General features: G+C 27.6%; 1 protein-coding gene across 3 annotated transcripts in view; it reads right to left on the reverse strand.

The window, feature by feature from the left end:
* Positions 1-1,184: 1,184 nt before the first annotated feature.
* Positions 1,185-27,873, reverse strand: part of LOC123294097 (homeobox protein homothorax) — a 530,011-nt gene continuing 503,322 nt past the window's right edge. For 2 of the 3 annotated variants that reach the window (XM_044875177.1, XM_044875179.1), the window contains 3 exons: positions 13,314-13,372; positions 1,266-1,524; positions 1,185-1,200 (listed from right to left, as the gene is read on the reverse strand). In XM_044875177.1, coding sequence (XP_044731112.1) covers positions 1,361-1,524; positions 13,314-13,372 — 223 coding nt within the window. In that variant the 3' untranslated portion in view covers positions 1,185-1,200; positions 1,266-1,360. The remainder of the gene's footprint in view (positions 1,201-1,265; positions 1,525-13,313; positions 13,373-27,873) is intronic. The other variant, XM_044875178.1, reaches the window with a different exon arrangement.

Here is a 27,873-nt window from a genome sequence, read left to right on the forward strand (position 1 = left end):
TCATATATATATATTTTTCATAAAAATATATTTTATATATATTTTCTGTTTATTTTACAAATTTTTCAAAAAATTATATAAAAAAATTGTTTCTTATTATTTTTTTTTGGTGTATATAAAAAGTTTTTTCTTTTCGTATTTACTTCGTATACTTTTGATTTTTAACAACTGAAAATGATTCATTCTTTTAATGGCATGTAATTCAAAAATAAAAATATTTTTCATATTATTATATAAAATTTGTATACTTTTCGTGTTCCTCCAAATATGTGTGTGAGATTTTTATGATTTTAAGAAAAGAACTAAACAAAATTTTGGCACCATATCGGTCAAATTATAATTTTCGGAATTGAAAAGGTAAATCAATCGAATCTCACAACGACATATTTTAAAATAAAGATGGTTTAAATTTTTACAGTATGCACATAGTTTTTCTTTGTTATAATTCTAAAAAGACATTATGTTTTAAATTGTAATATTTTTGCATCTTCATTTTATTATTCCATGATGCATTTAAATGTGTGTTGTTGAGTTTGTACCTCCTGTCTGCTCTTCCATTTTTAAAATGTCCACTGAACTCAAACACGTATATTAATTCTCTATATGTACAAGAAATAAAAATTTTTAAATATTTGTTTTTTATTCACCACACTGGTTAATGAAGTTTGTGATTGAAAGTCTCTTTTTGTTTTTAATACTTGTGCATTATATTTTTTTTTTCCTTAAATTTTGTACAATAACTGTTTTTAATGTTTCTCTGATTGTTCTACACACGCGCACTTAAACATTTACAATTTGTACAAATATTTTTTTTTTTTTAATTAATTATTTTAATCACATTTATAAAACTCTTTTTTTAATTCCGATATTTTTTACTTAATTTTAATTTTTTATTTAATATTAATTTTTTTTTACTTAAATTTTAAAAATTTTCTTTACTTTTTCTTACAGTGTTTTCTTATACATAATATTTATATATATATAATATTTATAGAATTTTTCTACACTCGTTGTATGTAAAAATTTATTTATTTTATTTTTTTTTTATTTAAATAAATTTACTCTGTGTGAAAATTTGTGATTTTCTTCAAGATGAGATGAGATGAAATGAAAATTTTTGTGGCTGCAAGTTTATAGGTGAAAATAGTGAAAAATAGCAACCATTGATTTTTAATTCACAATTCTCGAAATTTATTTTACCTGAAAAAGAAGATCAAATTCGTTAAAATTGATGAAAATTAAAAAAAAACTTATTTGGAACTTACATTGAGTATACTAGAATGCCCACTTGGCCATTATAATTATTTTAATATATGTTTTTATTATGATTTTTTTGGCCATATGAATTTCTTCTTTACCACTACAGATGATGTCCATAATACTCGGCGGGGTAATGCGCATACTGATTGTGAAATGTGGGATCACCGGGTGGCCTGTGCATCATTTGTGCTTGTCCATCCATCATGTAACCCATTGAACCATCAGGACTATATGCACCACTGGGACCTGCATGAGGAGAAAATACTAAACATTAGCATAGTCACATACTGCCCTTACACACAAAGATGTTAGATATAATTATTATAATATTAAAATATTTTTAGGAAATGGAAAACATTCAGGAGTTTATAGGATAAAATGACCACAAAGAATATATTTAGTTTATGCATTTTTTTTCGAAATAAAAATTAGCCCTTATCAAATAATAATCAACCCCTGTATAAGTATTAGAACAACCTTGAAGAAAAAAAACCCATTTTATCATCCCTTAAATTGTTAAGATATATAAAGAAATATATTTCTTAAGTGTATGGCTATAAATCACTTAATTCAGATATCTTTCAAATACAGTAGGTTTAGTTTTCGTATATCTATTATAAACAATGCTCTTTTAGTGAAATGCCTGCCTTTTAGTGAAATTTTACTAGTTTTGAGAGTACGTAAAAAATACTTACTACTTACTGTTTCGATATTTTCCTTGATAACTATTTTGCTATCAAGTTTGTTTCCAGCTTAAAATAAGCAATACTTGTTCGTATGCCTAGCAAAATTTGGTTTGATCTTTTATTGTTTGATCTGGTTATTTTTGTTGATATTCGGTTATCTTTTTAGTGTTCAGTGCGAAACTATGTGTTCCTTACATGCTTTTTTCTGAAGATATTCGACGTAAAATATAACACAGAGATAGATTATAATGGTTCATACTGTTGCAAGTATACTGTTCAATTTACCGCAATAAGTAAACTTGTAAGTAAACAAATTTATTGAACCGTGTATTATTTCTATCTATATATTTACATTTTTCAAGAAAAACATCAAAATTCTAATACTTTGCATAAATGTGGTTATTGAATAGTTATTACAATTGACCCCACGTTTGGATAAAAAAAAACTAGCAGAGAAAGTTATTGTAATGGGTCCGATTTTCGAAATAGAAATCTTCAACATATCTCTACGTTTCATGATCAGGACAAGGCATTAACAAAAATTTGGAAAAGAGGTATGTGTGTGTACATACGTACATTCGTGGTTATTTTTTTCCTGATACATATCGCGTGAACAAAAAATACCATCGACTTCGTTGAGATGTCGATAAAAGACTTCACAAAATTACTAAATTGCTACAACTCAACTACAACATTGATACTATTGGATAAATCACTAATAATGTCTAGCATTCAATATAGCAGCAGTCATAAGCAAATAAAGTTTATGCATAAATTTAAACTGTATTGTTATAAATAATGATGATTTCCATAACATCCATTAATTGTTTTAGAGTGTTATCATAGTTCTATTTTAAGATGCAGATTCTCGCATGGCAAAATGGTTTTTACAATAAAATATATCCTTTGATAAAAACGTAAATATTCTTCGTTAAAATAATTAATTTTCACTTCTATCACTTGCCGTGTCTATCGAAAAACAAACATAAACCTAAATAAAAAGTTAGTTAATGAACAAATTACATAAATACTGCAGACATCAGGGATATACATAAGTGAATCAAAACCTAATAATAGTATAAATAATAATATTATATTTTTGTGTAACCCCCTTCAACATGTATGGAATTGGAATATAGTATTTATCCCTTAAATTTCTCAGAGCAAGCAATGGCAATATGAACAGTAGTAGTCTTTTCGTAGTAGTAGTATTGTAGCACTAGAGTGAATAGATTTGATAAGAAGGGTAAGGTAATATCAATGTCATCTATCACAGTTGTCAATGTAATGTTGTAATACTATTTCATATATGGAATATAGTAGTATAGCACACTCTACGCATATTAGGTACATGTAATGTCCAACAACATCGATAACGTACCCCCATCACTTTTACTTGTATGTTGCTCATTTATTCCCTTCTCGATTCCCAAATGGAATAATTCCAAAGTGATACAGCGTGTAAATAATGAAGAAGTTCTCAGTTGTCTTAAATATTGCTTTTATTATCATTATTTAATAGCAGAAACAAAAATATACAACTTGTTCGTTATTTTCAAATTTGATTGACTTTTTAAACGTTTTTAGTCGCCTTTGTAGCTCAGTTGGTTAAGGCGTAACCAATTCCGTCTGCGGTATGCTTAGGGTTGCGGGTTCGATTCCCGCCGTCGCAACAAAATTAATTTAATTAATAGTTGTGATGGGCTGGTGTAGTGCATGGTGTATGCATGAAGGGGGTGCACTCAGCCTCTGAAATTGAGGAGCTGTTAAATGAAATGATCAGCGGAAATGTGGTAAAACACATTTATGGTATCACAATGGGCTCTATAGTTTAAGAGTGTCCTTCGTGAACAGCCAATATAACCTAACCTAACCGAAACGTTTTTAAAAATATACAATAAGTTTAGTTTCATACATTTGCTAGTGGGCGATTTCTGATGAATGCCCTGATACAAACTTGTTGCTAAGCCGTCAACGTGATTTAATAAATCAAACATGACGTTCAATACCAATTTTCAAACCTACACCATTTATGAGCGTTCTGTGAAAATCAAGCCCCGAATCACTTGAATTTGTTGCAAGCGCTTTGATATTTATACTACCATTGGTGGTGGAAAGTTCAAAAATTTTCTATATAAAGATATATTTTTGTAGTAATGATAATCATTTAATCTATTTCACATGCATATTCAATATTTGTTTATATGTGTTTATAGAAGTTAATTTTTTTTTTTTGAATATAAATAAATTGACACACTATAAATAAATAAAGGATAATAATGTATATAAAAATTCTTTCTCATCTTGTAATAATATTCAATACAATCAAATGTAATGGCATTAGCTTTTTAATATAAATGTGGATATAACAAAATAATTTAAGAAAATTATTTTGATTATCTCATAAATCTTATAAATAATTTATTATCATTATTGTTATATTAAATTTTTGATTCTTTTGTTGTATACAGACGGTATAGATGCGTTCGTTTTCTGTCTGTTATAAGTTATTAGAAGAACAAAAATGTAAATAAAATAATACCGAGTTAATGTGATATTAATTTTTTGCTGTAAATTTCAAAAGTACAAATATTAAGCTTCGTTTAAGCAGTATTTCATGTTAATAACTTTGTCCTATTATGCTTAAAATCTGAGTTGTGAGTTCCAAACGGTACTCCGAATATCAATATGCAAAAACAGAATAAGACCGTCGAAAGCAACTCTCATTTTGCGGTGTCCTTAAATCCATTCAGCAAAGATAACTTTAATCTATGATAATATTTCTTCCAGAAATTCACCTTCATTTTCGTTGAAAAATTTGACAACAGAAGCATCAGCGCTCATCTTGTTTTCAACGGCCAAATTTAACGTGCGACAATAGGCCATTGTCTTAAAATTTTGTATTGCCTCTATCGACGCTTGTTATCGAGGCAAAATTACGTGTAAAATCAATTTTTGGTTAACATCAAAAACTACGAAAATATGGAGGATAAACATTAAAAAATTTCAGTCACTCGTTTGGCGGACTACGACTAAACTGATTTTTTTTACTTATTTCTATGTGTAGATTTTTGTGCGTATTTTTGTAACACCCTGTATAATATACATATAAAAAATATATATACATAAAATAATCAAAGCTTTGAACACACTGTAAATAAATAGAGATAAAAAAATTGAAGCAATTAGCAATTGTAAATGATTTGTAATTGGCTAATATAAATAATAATTCATACGATGATTCTACGCGGCATAAGCTTGAAAAATATACTTTATGCTAAACTATTTTTAATTTTTTGTTGTAGTTTCGTAAAAGACAATGATTATGTTTACTTTTCATATAATTCTATTGAAATAATTAAAAGTATTTATCTAAAGTACATGATCTTTAAATCAAAAGACATTTTTCAAAGAAATACAATCTTGTACTTGCAATAATTATATTTAAGTGCGATTAAAATTTATAGTTTATGTAGTTATCATTATCAATTATTATATCTGTTTTTTAGTTAAGAAAAACGGCAAAATTAATCGTCTGAGAATGATATAATCATCCACAAATTCATAAAAACCTCGCCAATAATAATTGAATTGACACTTTTAAGCAAATAACAAGTCACAATGCTATAATTTTTTTTAATCGACAAATACAAAGTAATTAAAATTTTATGGTATTACGTAAGATAATCGTTTGTGTTTTTATAATACCAGCAAAAACTAAATCATGTTTTTAACTTTTTGATCAAGAAACAAAAGCTTATTTCATTTATTGGTTATATTTTCTTTGAAATTTGAATATAATCAAATCATAGATTAGATAATAATTTGACAGAGGGTGACTTTAAGACTGTGTTAATTGGGATGGGTTATCTAACCTTATTTGTAATGTTTTAACTAGAACTCATTTAATGTTTATTTATTGTTTATTAAACTCATCACATGTTTATTTTAAGAAAAAATATTCATTTGTAATAAAATTTCGACTCCAAAAGGAAGCACGTTGCTCTCCTTGAGCACAGTGAATTACTTCTTAATATATAATAGATGCGAAATTAGTTTTGGTCACCCTTGTCCATTGTGGAATAAATATTCACCTTCAGATCAACGTTACTCATTTCACATATTTAATTTAAAAGAAAAAAAAAACAATAAATTTGCATAATACAAAAATATTATAAATTCACTCTCGATATGATTATAGAAAGTGTCGACACAGTGTCGGATCAATCGATCGGTGCAGTATGCAAGTATTATGATAGTGTTTGGATCATCATCAAACACAGTGAGAGTAGTAATAATATAAGTGAGTTGATATTGGCGGTATATAAAAACATAAACACGCGTGTGAATTGTGGTCATTGTGGCATCCCATCACATACCTGCACGTTATATAAATATTGTTTGTATATAATAAATAAACATTTAATATAATAAATATATCGATCATTCACAATTTTTGTGTTTGGAAATACAAAAAAAAAATTAAAATAAAAAAACAAAACACCTCTCTCTAACTTCAATCATTTGTCAACAATTTGCCACTTAATATAATATGAACGCGCTCTCAATTGCCATGCATGTATGGTTGTTTTTTTTTATAATTTAGTTTTTTATATTTTTAAACAAGCTGCAATACCCCGCTTCATCTGGGCCGAAATACAACCACGCGCTTGATTTTATCAAAATTAACTCATCTATCTAAGCCTTGATCCTATTTCTTTTTCTTAACCCGTCAGTACTGAATAAATTTTTTTTTCAAATGGTATCCCTACGTAATTTAATCTTCATATAATTTTATCAATTTTCTAATTATGAATTTTCTGATTTTTTTAACATATTTACAGTTTTAAAATAAAAATTTTTTTTCTTCAAATCCTTCAGAAACTAAAGATCGGAAATTTTCCGTCCTGTTCGTGTATTTTCGGTTATTTGTCTCTGTACGATATAAATCGCTGAAGTTTAACTTTCGAAAGTGTTGCAATGTCATAATATAGTATAATATATAATAGTGTAATAATTGTAGTGATAATAATAAATAATTAATAATTAATTAATGAATATGAAGATTATTATTTGGATTTTTGTCTCAAAATTATTAACGTATTCAAATTCGTACATTATTAAGATGCAGAACGCGTAAGCAAATTTTTCACCACGAGACTAAAGAATATCGAACGGTTGACGGGTCAATGGCAGATCATTTTGAAATATAATGGATCCCTTATTGTGGAACATTTTGTATCATTATCAAACATTTCAAATATTTGTTGAAAAATTTTGAAACGTTCCTAGCCATTCTCGTACAGTTTAAACCATTAAAGATAATTCTAAAACATTATGGAACATTACTGAAAATAATAAAGCTTTCTGAGATGTTCTAACAAATCAATTCTCTATGGCCCTTATTCCGCAACCAAATTCTCGATCGTCTTGCATCACAACCGCAAATGTGAGGCAGTTCATGAAGAAAGATGATCGTACTCTGTCTTAGTGTAAAGAATCCAACCTCGATATAATTTTATATTTTTATATATACGGTGATTATATTTTATTTATAATACTAGTAGAGAAAATTTTTTCAAAAGAAAATGATTCATCATAATTTATATTTTATGTCATTTTCATCTATTGTTAGTAATATTCTTTTGAACAGAATAAAAATTTGAGTAGAATAATGAAGAGTTTTTTTTTTTTTGGGGGCTTAATTTATTGTCACTATAGGAAGGTATTGGTAAATTTCGTTTTTAAAATTCCATCGGAAAATTTATGAGTTTGGTTATGAAATCTTTATATCTGATTTTATATCTAACTAAAATTATTGTCCAATATTATGTGCTTCACCAAAATTTTTGAAAATTTGTATGTTATGAAGCTCTGCTAGTGCCGGATCGGGTCGACGCCAACAGTAAGACATCAAATATAATGACACACTAAAAAAAGACATTTTTATTCATTGTCTCTTTGTTCAAATTAAAAATGAAAATTTCTATAAGAACAATTAAAATTTCTTAATTAAGTCTAACATAATAAAGAAAATAAAACTATACTACTCAAAACAAACCCTTTACAAATATAATTTTCGACATAATAATATAATTTTGATATTCAATGATATAATGTCCGTTTGGGATTCTGTAATATAAGGTATAGCATCTTATATATACATGCATGTATAAGCCATGTGAGTATTGTTAAGGGATTCCGGAACACATTTCCGAGTTCCGGTATTCTCCCTTAAACTATATCTTTGTTATGAAGCTTTCCGGATCATCGGCAAAGGCATTGGAGTTAGTGTATTTATTACAATAGATCTTGAAGATGCATGTTGTCTGTGATTACTATTATAGTCCCCTAAATGCTATTTATTTCATTGTATTTCATTTTAAACTATAATCTATAAAACATATACCTATAAGGATTATTGATATGAGAAGTGAAATTCTATTTTTGTTTTGTTTTAGATTTGAGTGTAATTTGTTAAAAAATTCATAGGTTTTGCAATTTTTATAATGGTTGTAAGTCAATTTAACTTTTTATAGCTTAAGAATATTTATATTTGAAATTTTTTTGAGATTATTTAAAATTTCTTCATTCTTTTTAAAACCGTAGAAATTTCGTTATATTTAACATTACGATTTTTCTGCGTATTGAAAAAAATTTGATACATTTATGTCGACTATCCTTAGATCACTGGGTTTTCGAAAAAAAAAATAGAAACATAATGTATATATGTTCCTTGATTTTGTGCTTAAGTTGTTGTCAGCTAGCTAAAACCGTAAAGGTAGTATTAATATAGTAGAAAAAAACTAGAGAGTCTCAATAGATTACCAGAAATGCTGCCATCTTCTCTGCAGGGATTTTTAATGTGAGTCTTCAAATTGACTTCAGAAGCACTAAGCGAAGAGTAAGACCGTTAATAAAATAATCTTTAAAATGGTAAAGACTGCTCGATCCGCACCAATTTAAGACATATACCAGATCACTGCTTTTACTTTTAGCTATATTGCATAGTTACCACGGTTACATTGCCTGATACATAAGCAACGTATACGATATGTCCGATCATTCAATGCTATATTATCGTAACCCAATGTTTTAAGTTTCTTAGCATACGTAATGTTTATTTTTACAACATAGTAAGCAGTAAATAAATATTTTTATTTGGTGGAAGTGATGGGAATTCGGTAGTTACAATTTCAAAATAGACAGTTATATAAGACCTTATATTACAACCCACACTGTACATCTTCACAAATAAGATGATGTTACTTGAGACTGTACGCATTAGTAGGTACTATGTGTTTGTAATGTAAGTAATAAGTAAACTAAAGGAGTTGATCAAAATTGACTGCCAGCGATAATCTAAGTGAAGAACATGGCTTTCCACTTTATACTGCATATATATTGTAACAATATTGTATCATAAAGCATTCAAGGAATGATATTTCGAATATTATTCCTCTGGTTCTGCAGTACTATAGTTTATATATAATAACACAATATGTGCGTACAGGGTCATTCGTTCATTAATGTGTAGTACTACAAACACAGGAATTATTGAATTATTGTTTAGAATTGTTATTAATTTTAAAAATAATAAAAATAATTTTAATGTTGATATCGCTTCTAAATTTATTTCTAACTAAAAATTCGTGCATCTATTTTGTAGAGAACATATATATATATATTAATTTTTACTTTAGTGTTCAAGCAAAACTTGACTTTACAATACCTACATTTAAAAGTAATGCCTCACCTTTGAATTAATTATCCTTGAACAAGTGAAACTCTATAATTTTAAAGTAAAATCTGGAGTCTTGTAATGGTAGACGTGTAAATCTCATATTCTCATATTCACTGTTATTTTTGACAAGTGAAATTTACAAAATAAAAAAATTAGACAAATTTTTCGGGTTCGGAACCCTAAACTAGCACTTGAAACATATCAAAGAACACTCTCCATTAAATTATCTTTTTCCCTAGGGTTTTTCAAATTGAGCCGATTTTGAAAATCATCGCCAATTTTTTAGTTTTTTGGGTACAGGACAATAATCTCACACTTCAAACGAAATACCTTTCGAGACAGACACGCACATAGCGGTCAAACTTATAACACCCCTTTTTAAATAGGTTGGGGTTTAAAAGTTTGGTAATCTTCAAAAAAAATGAGCATCGGTTATTAAATTTATATGTATATATTTACCAAAAACCTTAATTAACACGAATAAGTAATTTTATCGATTAAGCACAAAATGCCAACCACATAGAACCCGCAATTTGGTGGTTAAGAAAGTCTCGTTAAAACGAGAGATCTGAAGTTTGATCCCTTCAGTTTTTTATCAGTCCTCTTCCGAGTCAAAACACGTTTGCAATTGTGAAATTACCGCACATTACAGTCAACATGAATTTAATAAATTAAAAAAGTTCAATATCGTTTTATAGCTTACAATTTTCCAATCACCTTGTATCTTTAAACTTAATAGTTATTGCAAAGTCCATTTTACTATGGTACATAGTATATAGTGGCCATATATTTTAGTTGAAAATTACATTATTAATTTGTTCTTAAGTAAACATTGAATACAATTAGTATTAATGAATGATCTTAACATGTGATATTAATTATTTGTAGATTTGCAATATTAATTAAAGAAATCGAATTATTTATGGTATCGGGAGCTTTGAATCCTTGATATTTCTATATTTTGTTTTCATCACAATTTTAAAATTGATCAATTTCTAAGAGCAATCATTTTAGCAACTACTTCTCATCAATAAATCTTCTTTAGAAATGGGTACGCAACTACGCAATAAGCCAGAAATAGAATGTACTTAATAGTGTATCAATCAAAAGGTTTGCTTAGTTTGGAAAATTTTGAGAGCCTCCTTAAGTACTCATCCTTAGAATTTATTTTATGAAAACACTTTAAAAACAAAACACGATAATATTTCTCCTACTCTGTGAAGAAACGTAAATATGTAAATTCCATAAAAAGTGAAGTTTTATATTTTCAAAATATAATGTATTTTGTATATTATATTATGATATGTATATAATTTTCAGAACCATTATATATCAATAATTATAAACTAATTGAAGTGATTATTGACTAATTTAGATAGGTGCTGTTGTGACATCATAAACAATAATTGGTTGATACCAATACATTATTGCCTATATAATATAATACCTATATTAATAATATATACAATAAATATATAGTTTATATAAACAATAAAGATGATTACATTCCATTATACATTGTTGGTAAGTATACTTGTTTTTTAGTATTAATCATCAAGCTAGCGCGATATGAGGTTGTCTCAACCTCGTCGCGAGACCGGTGAGTATGGTGAATGGAGCCCAGAATGTGATACAACTACCGTACGGGGTGGAATGCTGAAGTTGACACAATCGCATGGGTTGTTTGTGAGAAAGTTTAGTTTTAAACAATTTTTTTTAATTGGTTGTACCACATATAAATATTATAACAAAATAGTGTATAACAAACCATTTTTCGATTCGTAAATTTCATAAATTACCCAACAGGATCAAGCTCTCGGGCATTTTTTAAAATTATTTATGTAGGTATTGTGAATTCTATAGTTCATGAGTAGATGTTCATCGATTTATATAAAAAACAATATGGGTATCAGTAAACCAAGCGTGCAGTGATTTTAAAATCATTCTATGCATAAATATTAAATTAGTATTATATATGTATGATATTTAGATAGATGATATAGAATCCAGTCACATTGAGTGGAGAGTCATCATATTGTATATTTTAAAATGGAGTGAGTTTGTAACTAAACTAAAAAAAAGTATCATTATTAAATATTTATATTTAAATGGATAATTTATATACAAGTCAGCTAATTATATAGACTGGCGCCATATCTCTACATATACATACATACATATATACAGATTTTGCACTGTGTATATTTAAATAATATTAAATGCACAGCGAATTCATGTTTTAAATATTTTATATCACATTAATTGTTTGTTGAATATTATTTTGTGCATGTATATGCACTAAAACAAATGTCATAAAGTTTTCGAAATATTTAATATTTTGCAACCAATTTTTTTAAAACGATGGATGGTTGTTTAGAATAAAAATTACTTGTAACAGGAGCGTAGAAACTGCCAAATCAGAGTAGTAATGCCTATGATTAAACTCTAACTATACAGGGTCCTTTTTTAAGTTTACATATGCTTGAAACTCGAAAAATAACTTTTAGATAAAATGCTTCAAGCGCATAATGTTGGGTCTGTATATTATCATACAAAGATATTAAACTTGACCTACATTTCCAAGCTCAATGAAAAGTTCACTCACTCCATAAGTGGTAATCGATAGATGAACAATTTAAATTGGAAAGTTGTTATGGATTAAAAACGTAATACTTTTTGTTCGAAACATTATTTCCGAAAACCGTTCATTATAGGCAAAAACGGATTGAAAAGTTTTACTCAAAATTGTTTTTTCGTATATAAGTTGTTATTTCGAATAATATTTTCTGTGAAATCTAGGCACTCTTCAAATAACATTTTCCAATTAATACAATAAAAGTATTTTGTTTTTCTATAAAGATCAATTTTTGTTCAAATTGATTGAAAAACGCACAAAAAGTACAAAAAACTATTCGGTTAACAAAAAAATGTTTCCAACAAAAAATGTTTTCGTATTTACAAAGAGCAACTTTCTAATTTAAAGTGTGTGTCTTCTTATGTTTGTCAGTTGTGAATTAGCACCTAATATTGACCTTTTAAGGATGATTTTATTGTGCAATGGTTAAACTACACCCTATTAGAAATTTTTTTGAAGATAAGAGCAAGAAATTATAATGTCATCATTAGAATTTGAAACAGGGCTTACCGTTTAGTGATATAAAAATAGTGTAATATTTAAAAAAAATTATTTCTTTTAAATTAAATGAAACTATGTTAAAATTACGAAGAAAAAAATTGATTTATTTAGAAAATTTAAAAAAAAGAATACATAAATTTAAAAAAATATATGAAATAATTAAAAAGTTTTAAAATAAACAGAAAATTATTTAAAAGTTAATAAAAAAAATAAAAAAATATTTTAGATAAACATTCTCTCTAATACATGATTTTCATTGTAAAAATTTAATTATAATTTGGAATATATAGAATTTAAAAATAAAATTTTTAGTTTAGAATTTACATAATATGTTTGAAGTTGTATTTTAAAATCAATATAGCTCAGTAAGAGCTTTAATAATAATTTAAAGTTGAAGATGCATAATACGAATGAATATTAGTTGTGGAAGGATAATTAACGGATGGTGTAGAAGGATCATAACAATCAGCATTATAATTAGGCTTACCAGCTCTATTCGATTGGTCTATCATTGGTTGTACAATTCGACGTCTCGCATTAATAAACCTGTAACAAACAAAAGTCAATATTAGTATTAAAAAATACAATTTCAAGAAGCTTAATAAATTTAAAAAGCTCAGTTTCGGAAATATAGTTAGTTGTGATTGTAGGTTTAACAAGTTTAAAATTTTATCAATAAATAATTTTTTGATATATTCATTAGGAAAATCATCAGGTCCTTATTAACATATTTGCGCAGTCTAGCTTTCACCTGCATAAATATGCAAATAAATATAGAATTTTTTAATGTTCCGGTGTCGAATACTTTCAAAACAAATACACAAACATATATTCAATGAGAAAAACAACTTTCAAAGAGAAAAGAAATAACGTCGCGATATACCTTTTTACATATACCTAGAGAATGTAATTTTTGTTTGGTATCTCCAAAATATTATTCAACACACATCGTACTAATATTTCACTGGAGACGATAGTTTTCTTATACATATATAGAAAATGATGCAGCAATACTTGAGATCCGCTCATACCTTAAATACAAAACCACCACCAACCCCCTACAAACGCCACAATTCGCATATGTGAAATGAAAAAACATTTTGTATACAATTTTCATGCATTCATTTCACTTGACTCACTTCTAATGTAAGTAAACATTTGTAACAGGGTGTAAATCACAAATGGCACCTTCATTCCGGAAAACGATCAACAATTAGTTTGTTAAAGAATAATAAAATAATTTTGTAAAATAATATTTAAATATTTGAAAATTGTGTAAATAAATACAAATTTTTCAAAAAATTTGAATATTTTTTTTATAGATTATTGTTTATAAATATAGTCTTGGAAAATCTATTTGTTAGCGGATTTATTTGACGCAATATTGATATTATTGACAATTTTATTTATTACTAGCATGATATCCGCCTGCTCCACTAGGTTTAAAGGTAAAGACTACCGCCTTACAGTCTTCATCTTGCTCTCATTTATCCCCCTTCCAATTCACTCAAAATAAGGACATAGCTTGCTTTACATAGGTAAAAGTGTATGTAAAGTTTTTAATTCAAAACAAAGTAAAATAGTGATTCAGTATATCAGAAAATTCGATTGGGCAGATGGTCAAAAATTGTATCTCCTTTACTATTTTTACTTTACAATGATATTGTAAAGAGAGGTGGCGTAGTGAAATGTCATGGTTTAATTAAATTTTTATTAAAATATGTCTTTATAAATTTTATACCATGTGTTTGCCTGTTGTATGAGTGATATTATTGATAAATTTAGTTAAAATTCCATTCAGTGGCTTTTGCGTAAAAGCGGAACATACAAACAAACAAACAAAAACAAAAAAACTTACTTTCACAGTGTAGAAAAAATATGGAAAACCTCTATGAAAATTGACACACTTTATACAATGAATAAGGAATAAGAAGTAAGACATGAGGTGGTCTCATATATAGTTATACATTTTTTATGAATAATACACTCAAAATTTGCCATGGGTGCCTCATGTGTAATAGTTATCTAGGGAAATGCAATGTAATGGATATATGCCCTCAAAATAATATACAAAACATTATTTTCTTATAATATTTCTGAGTGTTTCATGATGTTTTTTTTTTCTTTTTCCAAATATATAAGTGTATTTTTATTTTACTAAACTTGGAAAAGAAAATTTTGGTGTTGTTTTTGCTTATAGATTATGTATTATTTGTGTATTGAAATAAAATATTCAAATATTTTTCAAACAACTCGTGGAAGTGATATGTTTCTTACAGTTTTCAGATTTTTGAAATTTAGTTGGTTTCGAAATACCCACAAATTTGGTTGTTCGGAAGAAGTAAACGGCAAAATTAAAAATATATAGAACGCATAGGTCACAAATTGCAAAGTGTAAAATACTAAAACAAGAATGATTCAACAAGAAAACTACTAAGTTAACCCAAATCTCGAAATCGGTGTTTGAAGCTTTAAAGCTGCAGGTATTTTCGAAAATACATCAAATAGATATCAAATTTCCCAGAATTTGATTTATTTCGAGTATTTGTTCCTTGAGTCGACATTGATAATTAGTAAACAAAAAGATAACTTGAATAGGAAGTGAGTATTTTCTAAGAATGTTTAAATTCATCTTTCGTCCAAACACTTTGTTTATTGTTATTTTAATCAATAATTAGGTTTACTCATATTTCAGATAAAAAAATAAATAGGTATAACTATATAAAATTTTATATGCATATTATTATATTTAAAAAAACAGAATATGTTGCATATATAATATCGTTTTACTTTCAATTGCATTTCAAAAGGATAAATTGTGATATTGGGTTAACTTTACACCCATTATTCATTATATTATATATTCATATATATAAAACATACAGGCTGTTTCAGGGAAAATACATTATTCAAGAACAAACCGTTTCCAGTTTCAAGTTTCTGTTAAAATACCTGAAGGATCATTTCTTTTGAGTAAGCACTTGATTTGAGAAATTGGTACCATTTGAGTCTGTTTCAATACGGTTCTATTTCATAAAATATGTTTTACTTGGAAAAAAACAAACTATAAACTTGTCAAATTTTCCGTACATATCAGAAGAATTCAGTTTATTTTCGTAGTAGTTAGTTTTAATCAAAATTTGTTTCAAAATTAAGTTATTTAGTATCAAAACCACAACGTAAGCTTTTAAAAGATAATAATTTTCATGTTTGTAGGCTCAACAATTTAGGCTTTGGATTGTAAGGTTTCTTGCTTTTGCAATGATTCGAAGTGCCATAAAATAATGAAAACAAATTGCGTCGTCAAGTCAATAGTATTTTTGAATAATTTCTAACGACTGAACCATCTTGTATCAAACGTTTGAATTCAGGGTATGCTGAGCACTGCTGTTTGTGATACAATGTTTTTCTAGACAATTTGTTCAGAGAAAAGACATTAATCACATATACGGGGGTGACAATTTCCGCTTGACTTGGATACTGTACATATATATACATATATGCATATATGTATGTAGGAAATGGATTACATCAAAGGGGTGTCTTGTCATCTCGAGCTCTTACTTCATTCTTCATCCCTTATTTTATATCATTTTCATCTATGCATATACGTAATATAAAACCCTATATGTATAAAATTATAAACACTATGATCTCATAGTTTGGTTATTACTATTATGGGTTCGAACAGACATTTTGCATATGTGACCCTTTAAAATAAAGTATATAATTCGATCGACAATACTTTTATTGTATAAGTACATGTTTTTTTTTCTCTTTGCTGTCCAAAAATTTATTTGAGTAATTAATTCAAATTAAGTAATTCGTTATAGTTTATGGATATATTTCATTCTATTCACGTTATTCAACTGATAAGATAAGGAAAATTTTAATCCAAATTTTTGATAATTATTTCATAATATTGGCTCCGCGTTGATGGCTCATTTCAAGCATGTTTATTTTTAGAAGAAATTCGATTAAAGACTTACGGGATATCTTGTTATACCCCTTGTTAAAATGATCATTAAACTATTACAAGAAATTAGTAAAATATTCAAACCTCGATGTTTTCTGTAGTTTTTGTGTCAAGAAATCACCAAGAAAGTAGAGGCATTTTCGAATATTTAACACGAATAATGTGTTTAAATTGTTTTTTCTAAAATATTTTGGTCATTTCATTAAGTTTTAATTTGATTTGGAGAAAAATAATTGTGAAAAAACTAATTTTAGAAACTTTTCTTTTTTATGAAATGATGAACATACGCTTAACAGTAACTTTTCTTTCTAATTACTGAGATTTTTTCCGATCAATTGAAGGCCTCATTATTAAACCATTCATTTTCCAATAAATGGATACGTAAAAAAGAAAAATGATTCACTTCTTGATCAAACTTTTACTTCGTATGAAAAATCAAATTAAGTTTCTTCATTTAAATAAATATATATTTTTTGTCTTTTCACCAAATAGATAACGAACGATATAGAGAAATGAAACGAAATGCAATGAATGAATGATTCGTTGTAGAATCTAAAAAGAAATTGTGTGACATTTGATTGAAGAATTCTGTGGATTTGGTATTTTCTTATTTATTATTAAAATATAGGGGAAAACATACAAACGTCGTGGTGTACAAAAAAAAGGGGAGAATGCAAAACATTCGCGTACTTACTTAAAGCTGTATTATCAACAAAACTTTGTCTCATCTGGTACGATATGTACCTACGTAATGAATTCGAAAATCTTAACTTAGATTTAAATGAAACTATTCACTGATGGTTTTTATTGATAAAAAAAATTAAAATATAAAGTGAAAAACGTATTTTTTTATCGTGTAATTTAATAAAAGGAAAATTTTGTGGTAGATAAATGTGAATTATAGAATAACAATGGAATCTTTTAATTATTAGTGTCTTTGAAAACGATCATTTATATCATAAATAATGTTTGATATTCATTTAAGATCTAAATAAAAATGGCATAATAGAATTGAATGCATTTTTTAGCATATGAAATGGATTAAAAGTTTCTTAAAGCTGTGTACAAACTTCGAGGACTATTTTTGTGAGATAAGGATAATATATATCAATCTTTTTAAGCGCTCCATCTTATAAAGAGTTTTTTTTTATATTAAAAGATTACAAAGTTTTTTTATTTTAATTTATAAGTTTAATCATTTTTAATCGAAAAATGTGTAAAATTAAGTCATTTTTACCAAAATGGAAACTTTCTTGAGCTGGAGTATCAGAAAATATTATTGACTGTGCATCAAGCTACAAATTGTATTATTGACTGTGCTTCAAGCTTAAAAAAGTTTTGAAAGTGAAAATAATTAGCCACGATAATTCTCATTAATAAAATGGGTTGCCCAAATTTATACTGACCCTTGAATAATGAGAATTGATTCATTTTTGAAATATTTTGTGTTTTATATAAGAAATTATATCTCTTAATTTATGGACAAACCACCTTAATATATATTCAAGTGTCAACAATTTTTTTACTTATAATTGAATTTTTATACAACGCTAATAAAATATGTAACACAGTGAGTGAAGTAAAACGATCATACATATTACAGGGAAAGTTGTGGGGAGAAAGAAAATGTGAAAAACCCTAATTTTCTGTACAGCTTATATACACCATACACAACGTTTATTTAATATGATATAATACTATTATTTTATAATAACTAAAGTGCAAAGGGCGCGTTATAATATCCTGTAATATTTAAACACAAGCAGCATAGCAATACACATAGTTACTATATTCTAGGAAGTTAGTCAAAGAAAGAGTAAACTTTCTATGAGAGAGAGTAAATTGGTGTGTCACATGTGTGATAGTAACACTGAAATTTGTGAATAAAATGGTATAGTTCAATGAAAAACATCGACAAATGAAACTTTTATACAAAATCTGGGCCTTCTACTGTATATGTGGGACAAGAATGTCGATAAAAATTTTTGGTATTATGTTGGTTTCGAGCATTGATTCTTGATGAACAGATCATAATTCTTCATCCACACAAATTCCTCAAAAATTTGACATTTTGAGATATGGATGTTAAATATTCAAAAGTATGCAATTATAGACGTATTTAGAGCATATGTCTGACTTAATATGGCCTCATGGGACGAATAGTTAAAGACATTTACCCAGAAAATATCCCAGACCTTACACTGAGTAGTGTATATTAAGATAGGTCTTAATAAAGCAATATGTCTTTCCGTTTTAGGCGAGTATTATGCCAGATATAATATTTTAATTAGAAATAGGACTACTCGTCAAGAGTAACCCCAATACACAATTTGGGTTATTTTAGCAAAAATGTAGCGACCCTCCTTGCAATTCATTGATTTTTACACATACAAAAAATATAAATGACTAAGAAACTGAATTCAAACTATCGTAATGTTTGAATTCATTTTAGGATTTTTTGAAAACCTATCCCTAACGGAAATTCTAATTATAAATTACCGTTTATTATACTCATTGTTGCTTAGTCACACTTTGTTATATGGTAAAGTAAAGGTTTTAAGAAAAATTAACCTAGAAATCGCTTACGATTTTTTAAAGATATACATTTTTCGTAAATTAATACGGTAGTTGCCAGATGCCGAAATAGCCATATCATGCAAAAAAAATGTTAAACTAGACTTGGTACCATGAAAAATTTGAAAGTGAAATCAAAATTGATGAAAGTGAAATTAAAAACAAAGATGTTATAAGAATTCAAATATTGTTTTCCCATCTCCTTTTAGCAAAACAACGTTTTATATATATTTTATATGCGATATCGCACAATGATGCCACTAACCTATATCTTTCTCTTTGTTTAATTAGGAATTTTAATCGTTCTAAAGATTTTCATAAACCAACTTCATTTTCTGCCCGTGCAGTGAAAATTCTTCATCTAAAGTGATAAAAAATTTAGTCAACATGCTAGAAGAGGGCTGTATTCGTTTTGTTGTAACAGGTAGAGTTTCAGACCCTAGTGGCAAAGATACTGATACAATAATAATATATACTCCAAGCACTCAAAAAATAAGCAGCTTGTTTTAGTATATAAACGATTTTGATTGTGGACGTATTGACATAAAGTACGAAAACAAAAATAAAAATTTATTAAAAACATTTTACAAAATGTAAATAAATGTTGATATTCCTAAACGAACTATACTTTATTTTTGTAACAAAATTACTGTGAACTATGTTTTAATAATATATTTTGGTGCCCTTTATTTCCAACATCAGCCATTATAAGAAATTGTTAGGACATTTGTTGCAGCCTGTGCATAAAATAACACAACAATAATATTATTAACAAGACGAGAATATAAAGTTTACTATAAACACATAACTTAAGTATGATGTAACAATGACATATTATTTGTGTACAATCTGGTGCACCATATTATTATACAATGTTTATGCGCGTTCTGCTCTCTCTGCTTACCCCTTATATGCTCCATAGAAAAATGGTAATATTATTATTTTTGGATAATAAATTTTATTTATAAATGTATGATCGATTCGACCTTTGTATACCTTATTTTGATTTTATGATTTATTTGTGAAATATAAATGACATGTATTTCTCTTATCCAAACTATTTCAGATCATTTTTGTGTTTCTAAAAACAGTTAAAATTGTCTGATTGTATCTGCAGTTCCTTATTTGAGTATAATTTTCATTACATAAAAAAATTTCACAATGTTAGTTAATGAAAGGTTGTAATTGTCAATACCTATACTGAAAAAATATATTAAACGGAAAATTTAAGTATTTAAGTATTGGCTCCATATCAAACATATTAGAGATGAAAGCCTATTACAAAAATAAAAGTCAACAAGCAGACAATACCAGCCTTTTACCACGAATTTCGAATTTAAAATACGAGGTTTCAACGAGGCTCACAAAAGGCATTTTGCAGAGAAGGCCCATTTCACATCAAAAACCATAGAAATGCAAGAAGTCTGAAGGGATACGCGAAAGAATTCTCTATTTAATCCATAAACCGAAAAAACGGGGGTGTTATAAGTTCGACAGCTATTGTGTGTGTGTCTGTGTGTCTGTGGCATCGTAGCGCCTAAACGGATAAACTGATTTCAATTTTTGTGGTTTCGTGTATAAGGTAACTCAATTAAAAGGTAATTAAAGAGTGTTTCAAAATTTGTCGGGGATTTTTAAAATTTTGTAAAATTCAAGTGTCTAAACTCGCCTTTGACAGCCCATTTCTCGAGCTCTTGAACCTCTTCTTTATTTGTATTTCCGTTACTTATTCCTTGTTTTTCGTTTTTTTCTCATTTCAACTTCTCAAAAGTACAAAGTGTGAAATACGTTTATCACAGAAAATTTTGGAAATTAATTGGGGGTTTTAATTTGTAATTGGCGACTGTAAGACTTGTTTGTATGGTGATTGTATTGCCTTGAGAGATTAAGGATAGATGAATAACTAAAAATTCAAGATTCAGTGAAAAGAAAGCGCATCCGTATTTATTTTGTTGCAAATTGAACCGTAATTGAAAAAAATTTAACAAAATGCAATTCAATTTTTGCAAAATATTTTATGCTTGTCATTTGCCAATAAATAAATACACTTCAAAATTTGTGCAAAAAGAAAAAAAAAACAAAAGCTATATGTACATAATATTTTCGTATATTCTTTAATAATCTTACCACCAGTAGAGTGCCAAATGGTGCCACACGTGTGGAGAGTTATACCAAACAACTACAAATCATGTACAAATGTCACACTAGATATAGAATTGTTGTGTTATTATGAGAGTTAACCAACACCAAAACATCTCTAACCACCCTTGCACCTTCCACCCCCTATTTTCATACATTTCTGGATGTGTTGTAATATTATTGGCCTGCCACTGTTTTGTGAGAATGCTCGTTTCTCTGATCTCTGCTACTCTTATAATAATCTAATACCATTGCTATATTTTGTATGATTATGCTACTGACCAAAGAGTGTCTGTCTGATGGGACGTACGTTCATGGGTCAGTCTGTTGGTCCAGTTGAATAAATGAAAATGTTTATAGGGGAGGTGGACAAAGTATAGTATTTGGTAGGTATAGTATTAGAAGTGAGATCACAAATATTGAGATATCCCACTCTTTAATAATAAAAATCATGCTGAGGCAGAATTCTCAACTATAGACTTATATTTCGGAATTTGACAATATTGTACTCGCCTTTTCCTTAATTTAGTTTTCGGTTCTTTCATGCAGATTTCTACGGTTTTATTGGGTGTAAACGTCATTCATATTTCAATCAATTTCGTAAATATTTCTAAACTATAGTGTTCCATAGTTTATTCTTATAGTACTTTCGGGTTTTACCAAGACAAGATTTTGTGTTATGTTTGGATCACTTGTGAATCGCGATTTCCACAATCATGGTATTATCTGAACAATTTAGCGTAATAGTTTGAGTCTTACTTAAGTGCAATGTATCATACAGTTGATAATCATAATTTCTATAATACAGGTTTTTATCGCCTTAATATACATAGAGTATTAGTTATCGTTTTGATTTGTTTGCTGGTTGGGTGGTAAGACAAATAAAAAAGGGTAACAAAAAAAAAAACGACAATAAACACCGACATCTAGGATTTCTAGGAAATCAAAACCTTTTCATTCGATTCATCTTTCAATTAATTTTGAGAAAATGCAAAAATATTTTTATAACTGTTTTATATTTTTGTCCAAATTTTATGTTTTATCATTTAAAATCAATTAGGTTGTGAAAGTTATAAGAAGTTAAAGATAACAGAGATTCTTTAAAGTAAACACAATGAAGTTTTATGTTATTTAATAATAAATATTCTGATCAAACCAAACATAATGTACGCACATATTGGGTTGATTACTAAATCAGAAGTATGTCTTCTTAAACTAATATAACAATTATTTCAGATAAAAGAATCAAAGAAGTATTTAACTTCTTAAATTAATACCTAAGATTTTCAAAAAAAATATCTAGTAAATACAAAAAGTGAGCACTACGTTTGTAATGTACCAAGTTACGATATCATAATAACAAGTGGATGAAAATCGACCTCGTAAATTGGTTAACAAATTTAAACAAAATATATGTGTATAAATATTGGCGTGTTAAAATTGCATCTTCGTGAATTATTTTCCAGTTTTACAGAAATATTATGAATTGTGTAGAAAGAATCCGAACCTACATGGAAAAAAGTGCTGTGAATAGCCAGTATTACCTATCATACATAATATAAACATAGAATACACACATTGTGTACGCTTATGTTATCCACACGTTTGCTCATACTGTTTTTCCCACCATATTATCCCATCCCATAACCCCCAAAAACACATATATTTCGATGTGGAAACTCAATTGGTATAACAATGTAGAAGGAAAATAAGAGATTTTCAGGGTAACATGGTACCATATAGAATTATGCTTGAGCTGCTACATAGTTAGTTTTAGACGTTCTTTATGTGTGTGTGTCGGACGACTCGACAAGCTGACACGGTGTTACGCATAGAAATGGCCATCAAGTAGCCAATAATATGTGAGAGATGGTTTGTGTGCTTGTGCTATAACATTATACAAACCCATCATAACACATATACAAGGCGCTTATATAGGTTATGAAGGATTAACCTTTAATATAAGCAATTTTCTAAAAAAGGTATCAAACAAAACTAAAACCTCAAACAACATACGTGCTTGCCTCCGATGTGCGTTTCAATGATGATACCTTATTTAAATATAAAAGGAAAGCCTTCATATTTTTTTGTAGTAAACATAAATTTTACTGTTAAATTTTTCATGGCTTTTTTTTTTTAAGTTTATGTTTATTACAATGTAAATTTGTTGTTCGTTATTAAGAATGAAATTTATTTATTAGTTTTTAACCTTAAGTGAAACTTCATTATGGAATTTTCTTCAATTTTTTTTCAATTTCTCATCTTTTCGTTTTTCTTGCCTGTGTGATTTTCCGATATTCAATGTTCAAAAGTAGTTTTTCTATTTAATATTTGTAATATTTGTAATATGAGATCCAGGTGTTGTGATAGCTGACAGTCATTTCGGAATAGCTGCAAATTTGACAGGCTATGATCAAGGTCGTTATTTTTTTTCTTCTACGAATATTTTTACAGTTAAAGACTTTCCTCTTAAAGAGTTTCTTAAAACTTTTGCTTGTGGCAAGATAAAAATTTCTCAATATTCATAAAAACGACGCGACGGTATTTGTATATAAACCACATTGTTCCAGATTATTGACGTGTATAAGTCCAAAACGAGAATTATTTGACTGTCTTTATCTTAGGCTTGAACTTTGCTAGGTGTCTTATACATTGGTCTTGGTCCTTTTAACTGCATCTATCTTGCATAATTGGTGTTGACTTTGATCTTTCTCTTACACATATGCAATAATAAACAAGAATTGTAAGACCAAGACCAATGAGTAAGACAAAGATGCTAAACTCATTACACTAAATTTGTTAAACAAAGATAGTCAAATACAGTCTTGGTTTTAATCTTGTTCCTGGTTTCGCTCATCACTATTCCAGATTCGAAACAGCGAAACATACGAAGTTTGACATTTACAAGTTTTCAATTTTCAAGGTTTCGGGCGTCTGACATTAAATAACCTTAGTTTTCGAAACGAATTTTTGAAACTTCGCCATTAAGGATATATTCATGAATTTCAACCGTGTTCGAAATGAAAAATGGCTCAAGAACCATAAGTATCTTTTATGTTAAATGTTTATTTAATAATATGAGAAACAACGATTGTCGTTTCACTAATATACGAATTGAAAGCGTGTGTGTGAATCATGTTATATGATATTTGAATGATTTCTACAGTTGATGTCGATTTTATCTGATTAAGCAGTGACTTATCAACACTATCCGGAGTTAGTTTTGTATCATGAATTGGGTGCATAATATTTATTATACTCTAAATATGTAATGAATGTTATGTAAACAGAGTTTTTTTTTTGTTTCTAACTTTAGGGGATAAAAAGTTTGTTTAATACATTATCATTGCATTACAGACATATTCATATGAAATTAAGCAAATATTGACTTTGTAAAAAAATCCAGAAAGGAATAAATTAGTTATTGTTTAAGAAATTTCGTCATGATTTTCAAAAACAAGGATAAAAAATTCTATTATATTATCTCTTACGCACAGTTTTCTGTAAAAAATTTCAAGAAACTACTTGAAATGTAAAAAAAAGTACTGAAGGTATTCACTAAGCCCAACATACACTAATGCACCAAAACGGTTAAAATAAAACATTCTGCCTAGCCGAAATATAACAAATAATAAGTCAAATAACGTAATTATTCAAAGGTGGTTAGCGTTGGCCTCCAGGACGTTATCGCAGTAGGATTAAAAGTAACTCAATCAATTTAAGGTAAATAGTTCTTGCTAATTTCCCATGCTGTGAATGTAATTTGATCTATTAATAGTCGCCACACTGATAACAAATAATTTGAAATGTGTCAGTGTCTGTATATACTGTGAAATGATTGTGGAAAATTATTAAATATTAAATAAAATTATGGATCGAGTGGTAATACATTTATCCAAACAAGTAAAAAGTCTTCCATTTAAATGCATTACCTTTTGAAACTAGCTCTAACACTATTTCGAATATATTATTTTCGTGTATTTCAAAATTTTAAATACTAAGGTCTTTGTTATTTTCAATTTTTATGCGTTATATTTTGTTATTTTATCTTTTAGAATATGATCGGAAATCAAATCGAAAAAAAATTTCATTAAAACTATAAAATAAATCATTTTTGTTGGTCCATTGAAGAGGTCCATTTTTCTAAGCATTGTTTAGAAAAATCACAATAGAGAAAAGATATGTAGAACATATAAAAATAACTATAAAATTTGTAATATTGAGAGGGTGAAAAAAAAGAAGAAAATCCACTATAAAGACTATCTAACAACAATATGGACTGCAAATGAATAAAAGTGGGTAATAAATGATCCATAAACTAAAATGAGTTCAGAATTGGTTCTTCAATACAGGATATTGTTTGGTTTTATAGGATGTGCTATTTATACAAATATAAATCATACAAGCTAAGTAATTTTTTCCATTGTCTGTGATTGGTTTGATTTCAAGAATTCTAATTTCTTAATTTGACTTTGTACAAAGAGAAAAACAATTTGGTGCTTTTTTACGCTTAACTGAAAATTAGACGTATTTGTTTCGTAGATTGTACTGTAAAGCTATTTATCTTAAATTAATCTAATTATTATTTAAATTTAAAAATAAGAAATCGGAAAAAAGGAAAATTTTCACAATTTTATATTGAATTGACGACATGATTTGAATGTTTCATTATGTATTTAAAAAGGTTTAAAAACAATTTAAAATAGTTTAAATTTTGAAAAAATGAAATTGAATAAATACACCCAATATATCCAATATCAGGAATATTGGACACATCCATGTTTATGGATTCCGAGAGAACTTAGTAAAACATCGAATTATCTTCTTCGTTTACGCAATTCATAATCGATGGTTATAAGTCTGCATATCTCCCTATACTTTTAGTTTTTTCTTCGAATTTAATATGTACGAGCGTCATGGCAATTTTGGTTAAAAGGCTTGATTTTTTTTATATGAAGTTGGACTAAATCAATTCTGAAAATTTAAGGCGGGGCTGCCCGTATATATTTAAATAAATAAATGACTTCAAAAGTAGGCATATTTAATATTGGCCTAACGGAAAACACGTAGATGGAGGATATGTTTTCATAGATATCCCTAAAACCAGTGGATGGAAATAAAAAAGCTATTAAAATTATAGTTAAAGCCTTTATAAATTATTAAAAACATAAAAAACCGTTGTGTCCGACTAATTAAGGATGTATGAGCACGGTATTTGGGACACAAATTGAAAAAATATACATTTTCAACTTTGATGGTAAATTAGGTAATAACTAGACAATATAAGAAAAGTAAGAATAAATTTTTCGATTTCTTTTCGACTTTTTATATTTTTCAAAATATAAAAAAATTGAAAATTTAGTTTAATTTTTTAGCTTTCGATATATTCAAAACTAAGGCAGTTATCGAGAAATTATATTCTTATTTTTTTGTCTACGTTCATGAAGTTATTACGAAATTCGTCTTCAAAATTGAAAATAAGGTACAAATAATTTCGAACACAAGTCTAAACTTGCCTTGGCGCATGTATTACCCTAACTTGAATTAAAGTATGATAATTGTTTTTATTTTTGTTTCTTATTTATCTATAGTGTTAAATGGGCTAAATTTAATAAATCGTTTTTAATTAAAGAATCTATGGTTGGGAAAATAAGCATCCCCTTAAAATATAAATAAAAAGGATAACATATTATGAATTTAATAAATATGAGTTCCTATAATAATAATCCAAACATATAAATACATAAATTAGTAAATTCAATATGTCGCCATATCCACTGCAAGCCATGGCATGGCACATAGTGAGTATGATAATTACATTTAAACAATAATAACCAAACATGTATCAGCTGTACTAATTGTCACATATCAATGGGTGAGTAGTTGACACACTAATATTGGGCGTCACACACCCAAAATTCTCCACAATGTATATATGTATGCATGTGTAACAGAACTTGACAACATGTCACATTTGTGATATACAAATGTTTATAGAATAGTAGTAAAGCCAACCCTGTTTGTCCGGTATATGTTTGTGTAGGTATGATCTCTTATTAATGAAAGAGGATAGACTGATTATGTATTTCATTGTTTTGATTATGTAAAGTTATTATTTATTATTATATAAGTGGAAGGTAATCATTGACATATGGTGCATCCATCTATATATTATAATTACAACTTTTGTATGATTTTTGGTATATTGTTTAATAGGAAAGAGAATGGTTTAGATTCAACAATTATTATTGTTCTAAACGTCATGTTCTAAACGTCAGAATCTTCTCGGAACTGTTTTTCTTGAAACATACTAAGTTTTCTTTTTCATTAATTTGCCATTTAAACAAAAACAAAAAAT

The sequence above is a fragment of the Chrysoperla carnea genome, chromosome 2 (genome assembly GCF_905475395.1).
Source record: "Chrysoperla carnea chromosome 2, inChrCarn1.1, whole genome shotgun sequence".
In the NCBI taxonomy this organism is placed as follows: domain Eukaryota; kingdom Metazoa; phylum Arthropoda; class Insecta; order Neuroptera; family Chrysopidae; genus Chrysoperla; species Chrysoperla carnea.